The sequence below is a fragment of the Siniperca chuatsi genome, linkage group LG12, assembly GCF_020085105.1.
Source record: "Siniperca chuatsi isolate FFG_IHB_CAS linkage group LG12, ASM2008510v1, whole genome shotgun sequence".
NCBI classification, from domain to species: Eukaryota; Metazoa; Chordata; class Actinopteri; order Centrarchiformes; family Sinipercidae; genus Siniperca; species Siniperca chuatsi.
In genome coordinates this window covers 16,759,402-16,769,755 of record NC_058053.1, presented here as the reverse complement: position 1 = coordinate 16,769,755, position 10,354 = coordinate 16,759,402, and the positions used below count along the sequence as shown (strand labels likewise).

The 10,354-nt window shown below is 36.7% G+C and overlaps 1 protein-coding gene across 2 annotated transcripts in view; it reads left to right on the top strand.

Annotated features, from left to right (window-relative positions):
- The first annotated feature begins 2 nt into the window (after window positions 1-2).
- Window positions 3-10,354, top strand: part of LOC122885826 (protein starmaker-like) — a 44,942-nt gene continuing 34,590 nt past the window's right edge. For both annotated transcript variants that reach the window (XM_044217512.1, XM_044217511.1), the window contains exons 1-8: window positions 3-819; window positions 2,963-3,253; window positions 5,197-5,460; window positions 7,209-7,307; window positions 7,611-7,658; window positions 7,772-7,936; window positions 8,434-9,051; window positions 9,815-9,979. In XM_044217512.1, the coding sequence (XP_044073447.1) occupies window positions 759-819; window positions 2,963-3,253; window positions 5,197-5,460; window positions 7,209-7,307; window positions 7,611-7,658; window positions 7,772-7,936; window positions 8,434-9,051; window positions 9,815-9,979 (1,711 nt within the window). In that variant the 5' untranslated portion in view covers window positions 3-758. The remainder of the gene's footprint in view (window positions 820-2,962; window positions 3,254-5,196; window positions 5,461-7,208; window positions 7,308-7,610; window positions 7,659-7,771; window positions 7,937-8,433; window positions 9,052-9,814; window positions 9,980-10,354) is intronic.

The window sequence follows — 10,354 nt, the reverse complement described above, 5'->3', positions numbered from 1 at the left end:
CCAAAGCAACCTATAGCACCTAGTGGTTTTTTAAGCAGCTTTATGTCCCCACAACATTAGTAACACCAACACACACACATCTTTGTGATGCTGTTTCTGTATTTTCTTGTGAACACTGCCATCAAGTGGTGAATATTTTTCATTACAGGGTGAGAATTTCAATTCAATTCAATTTTATTTATTTCTAGAGCTTCAAATAGCCTAGCACCTTATGTCTTTCACATTCCAGGTAACAATGAAAAATAGTCTCTGGCGACTGACAGAAAAGACACGAATAGGTTATAGTTGGATTAAAAACACTGTAATGTTTAAATCACTTGCACATATTCCAAAGATTATGGGCATAGCCTATTATTTTAATTTACAAGCTTCCAAGGTCATTGTCACCTACTGTTATGTTGATGTGTGTAGAAACAATGATCAGGTTTCGAATTTATTGTGAAGGTCGGGGAAATCAAGAGACCGGAAACTCTCATCTGTGCATTCTTTGGACAAAATACTTTCGCTTCGAGAAGATTGATAGCCTGCCTTTCAACCAGAAATACACCCCTTGGCTTACCTGCACAGGTACTCTAAACAGTTTTGTTTCAAGCCTGTCTAAACTTGTTCGAGGAAGAATAACAACCCATGAGCTTTTCGACTTAACATATCGGGAAGGGCGACAGTTAACCTATTTATCCCTGCAACACCTGCGACGATAGAGTGAAAGTAAATGTAAGAGGGCGGCTGCGTACCTGTGATTTTTCTGCTTTTCTGAAATGGCTCGGTATTTCATGGCTCGGTATTTCATGGCCTATTCCATCTGGACCTTCTGCCTAGGTGAGTATGTTTGTGGATCATGGCTGTGCTGATTTGTTAAACTTGGCACTTGTGTGTCCGTATGAAAACTACAGTACAGACACTGGCAGGCCTGACAAGTTAATGATTTATCCAAAGTTGAGTTCAATAGTTAATGTTTTCTCAAAACAGATACAAATTAAATAATACTTGTGTCTGTGGTATATATTAGGTAGTATTGACCTAATGTAACTCATTTGGTTAAAACATCTTTTGATTAATACTGTTTAATTTATAGCCTAACTTATTGTAGAAATACAGCATGACTTCTGAATACTAAGGAATACCAAGAAATACGATGATATTTTTTTGTTTTTTAAAATGTATTTATTCCAATTGTTTACATTCACTTTACACCTGTAGTTACACCTGCACAGTCTAATACAGTGTTTTTCGACCTTTTTTGAGCCAAGGTACATTTTTTCATTGAAAACCAACCGAAAATGTTAAAAAATGAAACTCTGTAGCCTATATTAACAATATACAGTCATTCTTATCAAAGTGTCTTGAATAGGAATCAAATAAACGAAAGACAAAGAAAAAAGTCTTTTATGATCTTTGGCACCGTAGTCTCGCTAGCCACAATGCCACTGTCACTGCCACCTGTCGCATCCAGGCATCACTAATTCTCGTCTCAAAATACAAGGCAATTAGCTACCTGCTGCCACTTACTGATATGGAAGAGTATGACATGGTTACTCTGCCGGTCACTAGACAGCACAGACACTCGACAATGGCATATTGTTTGCAGACAATAATTAATTAGTTTTCAAAAAATGTTTTTTAGACCAATTAGGTGAAATTGAATAATTTTCCATGGCACACTAGTGCACAGTGGTTGAAAAACACTGATCCAATAATACAGCAACAGCTGCTATGTCTTAGGCTGATATCATTTTTGTCAGAGCGGTGTTATGTGGTACTTTTTTAAAGCTGTAGTTTGCGTATTGTTATGTTGGAATGAACTATATTGAAAGGTTTGACAAAATAATCTGGATCTGTTTCACTAGCTTTTTCTGGAGTTTTCAACTGCATCTCATGGTCTTCATCAGTAGATGGAGTTTGCTCGGCTGATATGGAGATGGCTCAGTTGTCATCATGTTATTTCATTTATGTGATAAGGTGGTGTTACATGGGGGTTTATTGTAACCTGTTGGTCCCTTGAGCTTTCTCCGCCTGTCCACTGACTCATGGTCGATGAGTTCCTAGTCGATGCAGTGACTGGTTCTGGTCTGGTTTTCACAGACAGCTGATGTTGTCTGTTTCTGATGTTGTGTCGAAGTCTGTTTCCCCATCAATTTGTGTTTCCCCTTAACCTTAAGCTGTACTCAACCTCATCACTAACCCCAACCATTTGCTTCCTGCGATGTTTAATGTCAACCTAACATTACCCTAAGTCAAGGGCTGCAACTGACAATTATTTTCATTATTGTTTAAAAAGCCCAACGTGATGTGAACACATTGGTTGTTTGATGACATCAACACTCTAAAACCTAAAGATATTCAGTTTACTCTCACATAACACAAAGAAAAGTACGAAATTCTCATATTTGAGAAGCTGTTACATGGGAATATTTGGCAACATTGCTTGAAAAATGACAATAACAAAAAAGTTGCAGATTAGTTTTTTGTTGACTGACTAAACGACTAATCCTTTCGGTCCTTACTGTGAAATGCAGTTGAAAGCTCCATAAAATGCTAGTAAATAGACGTTGAGTTAAGATTATTTTTTCAAACCACTAATTATTTCCATGGTCAAGAATGAACTTTCGCCCTTATATTGAAAGGCGTTTCTAATATTTTGCCCGCCTCCATTACCATACATTAGGGGTATAATATATTAGAAACCCCTCTCTACAACAAACAACTACAGTCTCAAAAATGATCATAGATTTGAATCAACACCGAAGACTGAACATTATAAGCTTCACAGGAATAGAATTTATTGCAGACTCATTTTTAATTGGATTATATTAGATTGTGCAGGTGTACCTAATAAATTGGCAACTCTGTGTATATTGCTGAGGTCTTGAGTTGTCATCATACCCTTCGATGTTTAAAATATACGAAACTCTTTCACTTATTATGCTTCATGTTATTGTACCTCTATATTCTCTGTGTCTAGTTGCTGGACAGTCTCTAAAATATGTACTCAAGGGGCTGGAGGTCAACTTAAATCCAGACATCACTGGACACCCTGATGACATTCTGTGGAAACATAACGGCAACAAAGTGGTAGAGTTTGATGGCAAGGAGCAACGTGTGTACAAACCATATGAAAACAGGATCACTCTTGACTGGGTCTCTGCAGAACTCAATATCACTGACCTCAGATTTGAAGACAGCGGAAACTATGAATTGGAAGTATACGTGAACAATTTCTTGCATCATTCACGTTTCGTATTGAAGGTCATTGGTAAGTTTTTTTTTAACTAACTTTTTTAACAAAGTGCTTATATACAGTTAATCGATCAACATTAGTACCTGCATTCTAAAGCTGGAAGTTGATGTGTTGCTATAGCAACTCCATGCCCTTAAATTCATGGATAAAAACCCAACACACAAAGAAAATAGACTACCTGCAATAAAAAAAATTATATCCTATTCAGACTATACCACTGCCACTGCCAGTAAGAAATATTGGATCTTTTCATGTTTTATTGTTTTACAACTTTGTGTTTTTTGACACTGATAATGGAAACTCTGACTCTTTGAGTTCCACGCCTGAAATGTCAGACACTGTGCATACAACAACTGTTGCTTGGTTAGTTTACCAGCTGCATTATTATAGTAGAGTAGCTAAAAAACGCAACCTGTGGGCAAGTGTTTTCCAGAGGACATTGGAGACTATGATGAAACAAATGGAGGAAGGTTCTATGTTCTGATAAGACAAAAACTGAGTTTTGGGCATCAGCCAAATACCACACTGCAACAGAAACACCCAACATGAAGCATAGTGGTGGCCTTGGAAGGCTTGTGAAGGCAGAGGAAAATAAATGCAGCAAACTAAAGAGAAATCTTGGGGAAAAAACCTGCTGCAGCTGACAAGAGAACGGTGACTTGTCAGAAGATTTATTTTCCAGAAATCCAGTTCAGAATTTGTAGCATTAAGCAACAGAGAATGGGGGGAAATTGCAGTGGTCAGATGTGCAGGGCTGATACAGACACACAGTCAAGGCTGTCATGCTGCAAAAGGTTCCTCTAAATATTGACCCTGGGGGTGGGGAATACACTTTGAAGGGATTTGTTTTCACTTTCAAGAGTATTTTTTTTTTTCTGTAGATCAATTTCAAAGCTTGTGACTCTAATATAAAACAATAAATACCTGAAAGGGGTGCAATAGTGGAGCATAGTTTTATAGGCATTGTACCTCTAGCATAGTTTGTGTTTCAAGTTGTTAATTTCATCATGGGGCTTAAGGGTTTATTGAGGCATTTTTGTTTTTGAATTCATTCTGTAAATTTTGTAGTTTTTGAATTGCATTTGTATTTGAAATTGGAAATGAAGTAAATTTTTAGTATTTGTAGTGTTTTTTTAAACATAATAAATTGTGTGGGCATTCACACATTGGCCTCCAGTTAATAGAGACATTCAGAACTGCTCTCCCACACCCAACAGTGTAGCGAGGACATCAAGATATCAAAACCAGTATTATCTCTTAATATGTCACCTATAAAGAGCATTTATAGGTTATATGGTATAATTGCTTTGCTTTTTATGATGGCCTTGGTATCAGTTGAGAGAATTTGCTCTCTAGAAAATATAGGTTGTTGTTTGCTGAAAAAGATCTATGTCTCCATTCAGTGCCAAAGTAGGAATTACTGTGACTTTCATATATTGCTGTAAGAAATCAGGGTGTTGTTGTTAATGGCATGTCCTATAGTCAGTGTTTTTCTCTTTAACAATGTAAGTATTATTTCCCTAAAAGTGTTTTAGTCTAGCCTTAACCATGCTGTAACAATAATTTATTTGTCATGATCAGGATGTTTCCCTAACCTTAAACCAAGTAGTTATAGTTACCTTAACTTATTTATACTTTAAATATAGGGGCAAAAGAACAAAAAACAAGTGCCATTTTGGAACGATTTAACCTTTTTGGCATTTAATGATGATGATGATGATATCTCTGCCATTGTAGTTATTTTATTCCTTTTATTTAATTCTGTTTTATTTAGTTTCATTCACATATCTTTATAACTATAACTAATATCTCTTTCTTTCTGGACTTAACACCACTTTATGCCATTTAAAGTGTTGATGCCTGAATGTAATGTTTCATCCATGTAACATAAGGGAATCATTTATTTACTCATTTAGGTTTGTATTCATGTGTTTATTTTCATCTATGTCTTCATATAGACAAAGTTGCCAAGCCCAACATATCCTGTGAGATGAACGATGGCAGCAGCTCTAACATATCTGGAAAGCTGCTGTGCTCTGCAGAGCCCAGAACACCTCAGTCCTTAATGAAGTTTGAGTGGATATCACATGGAAATGTGCAGCTTGGCCCAGAGTTAATAATATCTTTGGGGAATAAACATGATGATGAAGTATACAGTTGTAGGGTAAGCAACCATCTGAGTAGTGAAACAGCTATATTCATGGCAAAGGATTGCTACCCAGGTAAGATTTCACTTAGGTATTAGCTGTGTTGTGTACAGTATTTCTAATGTATTTTGTCATTTCAAGCAAATACATTCAGAAGCAAATTTACACTGGATATTCTTGTAATATACCCATCGATATACAGTATATTTCACAATATATTTTATTCTATTCACCAGTCACTGCCTATGGAGCCCCAAAGTGTTCAATATTAAATAAATAAATAATTCTAAAATAAATTATCAAATGAATAAATCATATAAAATTATATGAATGAAATAATAATTTGTAAAAAAAAAAGAAAAAAAAGAAAGAAAAATAGTAAGAACTTAAACCAAGGCTATCCATGCCACATCAACAGCATAGTTAAAACTGGATTTTATCAATTAAGAAAAATTGCAAAGATAAAGAGCTTTTTATCCCAGGAGGATGCTGAAAAAAATGTTCATGCTTTTATTTCCAGTCGACAAGACTACTGTAGGAATTTTTAAAAAACATCTAGTTCGACTACAGCTACTCCAGAATGCATCTGCTAGAGTTTTAACTAGAAAAAGGAAATATGACCATAAAACGCTTGTGCTGAGGTCGTTACACTGGCTCCCAGTAAATTTTAGAATTGATTTTAAAATTTAAACATTTTTTAAGGCCCTAAATGGTCTGGCACCTGAATATCTCTGGGACATGCTTGTGAGCTATGAACCAGCTAGATTGCTTAGGTCATCTGGAACAGGCCATCTGGTAATTCCCCAAGTCTCCACAAAAACGGGTGAAACTGTCTTTAGCTGGAACTCCCTACCCAATCATGTTAGGTGTGCCCCAACGTTATCATCTTTTAAAACCAAACTCAAAACATCAAACTTAATTTTTAGCTGCGCTTTTCAGTAGTCTGGTTTGCTGGTTTTATTTTATTTTATTGGCTTTAACTCACGACACATCCTATTATTTTTATTGGTTGACTGTTGGTCTTAATTATTTTATTTAGTTTTTATTCCTAATTTTTAATGGTTTTAATTACTTTGTATTTCTATAACTTAACTTTCACATGTATTATTAACTGGTTAAATTTGGTAGCAGTTGTTGAGCTTGTTAGCTTAAGAGAGGCAGGTGCTACATGATTGGCTGAAAGGTGGGCAGTGACAACTGCACTGTCATGAAAAGTGACATGAAATAAAATGTTAAATGAAATGACAGTGTTATTGGGAAAAATGCCAAGAATTATAAGCAGACTTTAAAAAAAAAGCCTACCATGAGGTAAAAATTGTATCCAATAAAATTAAAGGTATTATGAAAATGAATGATGAAATAACTTTTCATAATGAGTTTTAATTATTTCTTCAGTTATTTCACAAATTGTTGGTTCAATAATATACAGTATTTTACACAATTTATTCCTATGATTATTTATTTTATATCATATTGAACACTTTGGGTTTCCATTACCTCAACAGTATTATGGTTCTAAATATGTTCTTAGAGAAATACACTGAACTCTGTGAAGAGCAAAAAGACTGGGGCCATGTTATTGGCTGAAAAGTGGGGGTGGTGGTACTGGTGACAATTCCAATGTCATGAAAGCTGACATTGTGAAAAAACAGTATTACTGGGACGGCACTTTGAAATAATAATGCCTACAATAAAATAAGACTAGACTGAAATGTCCAGTGTCAGGGTGGTATATGTCATATGTATGTGGTTGTAGAAGTAACGCAGCTCGTTATTGATATTGCAGAACTTACTTTTATTTTAATTGTGTGTTTTTTCTGCAGATAAAAGTAGTGTAGTTGTAGCAGTGACTGTCGTGGCCATCCTTTTAATTTTACTCGTGATATGCATCGCCGTCTTTTTCTACTTGCGACACCGCAAAGGTACAGTAAATAAATTGCAGTTTCTCAAAATAGGATGTTAACCATAGGAATTGATTACAAAATTATTGCTATCTTGGAAAAAGTTGCATGTATTTTTTAGCAACTCTGGAGGAGTAGCTGATACTGTAACTGTCAGTATATTCTCAAAGCTATTTTGAGTCGTTTCATGTTTAGTGTTTTTCCAACAACTGTTTGCATAGAAAGCTAAAGATTTTCAGTAATGAGCACTGAACGCTTGATGACATACTAACCTAAAATATACTGTTTCTTTATTTTCTTTGCTACCTTGTTGCTCTGGAAAAGGAAAGAGCAATGATTTGGAAAATCAGTCACAACATGGTTCAAGAGAAGGTATGATATGTTTTCAGTTGTTATTAGCATCATTGTTGTAAGATTTGCTAATAGTTTGGATGTTTGAAATTAAATGAAATTGAATTTTGTGTTTCATTTGGTTTTGGGGTCAGACAAGACAGCAGATCAGGAAGTGGAAAAAAGGCCTCTTATGAACAGCGACCTTGCTACCAAACACAAGGAAGATGGCGACTCACACCAGATCACTGTAGAACCTACAGAGAAAAACAGTCCGGGATCTGGATCATCAACAGATATAAAAGAAACAGAGTCAGATGGTGAGTTGTGCATTTTAAGTAAGGAGAACCTCTGCTCTTCAATCATCCACCTCTCCTGAAGAGCAAGGTTCAGAAATTACTCTAACTGGGCTAGATTCAAACTTGTCACTGGAAGAAACAAACACTAGGCAAGCTACCAAATCTGTATAGTCTCTCCACCCAGCAGAGTTGGAGCCTTGTCGGTTGGTAAAAACCAAATTATAAAAAGCAGATTTTCTCACGTACTTCTACTGGTATGCACATGTAGTCATGCAGATAGTTAATATTTTTTGTGATCCTGACATTAACCAAACTTTATTCTCATGATTGATCATCACTGGATCCCTGATACACCCGTGGTAAGTTATACTGATACACAGCACAGAAGTGGAAGTTTAATTTTGTGACTGCTAATTCTTAAAATGGCAGATAAGAAACCAAGAATGCTTCTGGGTGGTTTGAACATTGTATTTACTTTTCTGTACTCAGTTTTTTACATATTTTATTGTCTGTTTCAGGGTCAAAGGAGGAGGCAGATGAGGATGAGGAAGCACAGTCTGCTCCTGCCAGTGCTGAAACTTCTACTGCTCAGCCATGTTTCCCTTTGACCAAAAGCTCTCCAAATATGGCACCTAAGGACACTGCTGGTGAACACAAGGAGAAGTCTGACTCTGATCAGGTCACTGGAGAAACTGTCAGAGAATCTGATTCTTCAGGCATTCAGCAGAAAATAAATGAATCGGACGACTTCAGCAAGGAGAAGCAGTCGTCCACCATTCCTGAACAGAAAGGTTCAGAAATACCAGTACATGAGCAAGATTCAAACTTGTCACAGGAAGAAACACACACAAGAAAAGACAACCAGCAAGAAACAGACAAACCAGTTTCTGAAGATGAAAACAAATCAGATAGTGTAGGTGACGGTGAAGAAAAAGAAAAGGAACAGGATCTGTATTTAGCCACCTCCCAGCAGCCTCAGAGCCCCGTACCAACAAAACCAGACAACAGGAACACCTTTCAAGAGTCCCCAGACACTGCACATGCAGACCCAGATCGAGAAGAAGAGGGTAAGACCAGGCATGACTCAGATGAGTCTGAGGGGCAGCCAAACAGCAGCACAGAAGACGCAGATAAAGGTGAGAGTATTATAACTGATACATGGTATAAAGGTTGTTCCAATTTTATTTGACGGTTCTGACTGTTAATTCTTTACAGGCACTGTCGCGGATAAGATAAAGTGTATTGAGAACGCTTGTGTGTCAAAGAATGAATTGAAAAGGTCTCGATCTAAAAATCGCTCCACAAAGAAAAAAATCTGGAATTTTTTTGTCTCTAATTATAGACAGTCTGATCATCAATGAAACTCAATTAAATTAGACAGTAAAACTTAATGAAACAGTTTCAAACAGAGCAACTGTGGCTTAGTGGTAGAGCGGGTCATCCACCAATTGGAAGGTCTGCGGTTCGATGCCGGCTTCCCCCAGCCCACCTATTAAGGTGTCCTTGGGCAAGACACTGAACCCCAAATTGCTCCAGAGGGCTGTTCCTTTGGTGTGTGTATGTGTAAATGATTTACTTTCTTTGAATTGATGGCACCTGCCATCAGTGTGTGAATGGGGTGAATGTAATATGTAGTTGAAGCGCTTTGAGTAGTTGGAAAAGACTAGAAAGGCGCTAGATAAGTACAGTCCATTTTTACCATTTATTCATATTTAATTGCTGGTATTGCATTAAAGTTAAAAAGCAACCACAGCCATTCAATTTCTTGCAGGCCATGGCTCACATGTGAAATAGTTGTGTTAATAGCTTGTTATTAGCATCATTGTTGTAAGATAAACAGTTTGGATGTTTGAAATTAAATTGAATTGAATTTTGTGTTTCATTTGGTTTTGGGGTCAGACAAGACAACAGATCAGGAAGAGGAAAAAAGGCCTCTTATGAACAGCGACCTTGCTACCAAACACAAGGAAGATGGCGACTCACACCAGATCACTGTAGAACCTACAGAGAAAAACAGTCCGGGATCTGGATCATCAACAGATATAAAAGAAACAGAGTCAGATGGTGAGTTGTGCATTTTAAGTAAGGAGAACCTCTGCTCTTCAATCATCCACCTCTCCTGAAGAGCAAGGTTCAGAAATTACTCTAACTGGGCTAGATTCAAACTTGTCACTGGAAGAAACAAACACTAGGCAAGCTACCAAATCTGTATAGTCTCTCCACCCAGCAGAGTTGGAGCCTTGTCGGTTGGTAAAAACCAAATTATAAAAAGCAGATTTTCTCACGTACTTCTACTGGTATGCACATGTAGCCATTGAGATAGTTAATATTTTTTGTGATCCTGACATTAACCAAACTTTATTCTCATGATTGATCATCACTGGATCCCTGATACACCCGTGGTAAGTTATACTGATACACAGCACAGAAGTGGAAGTT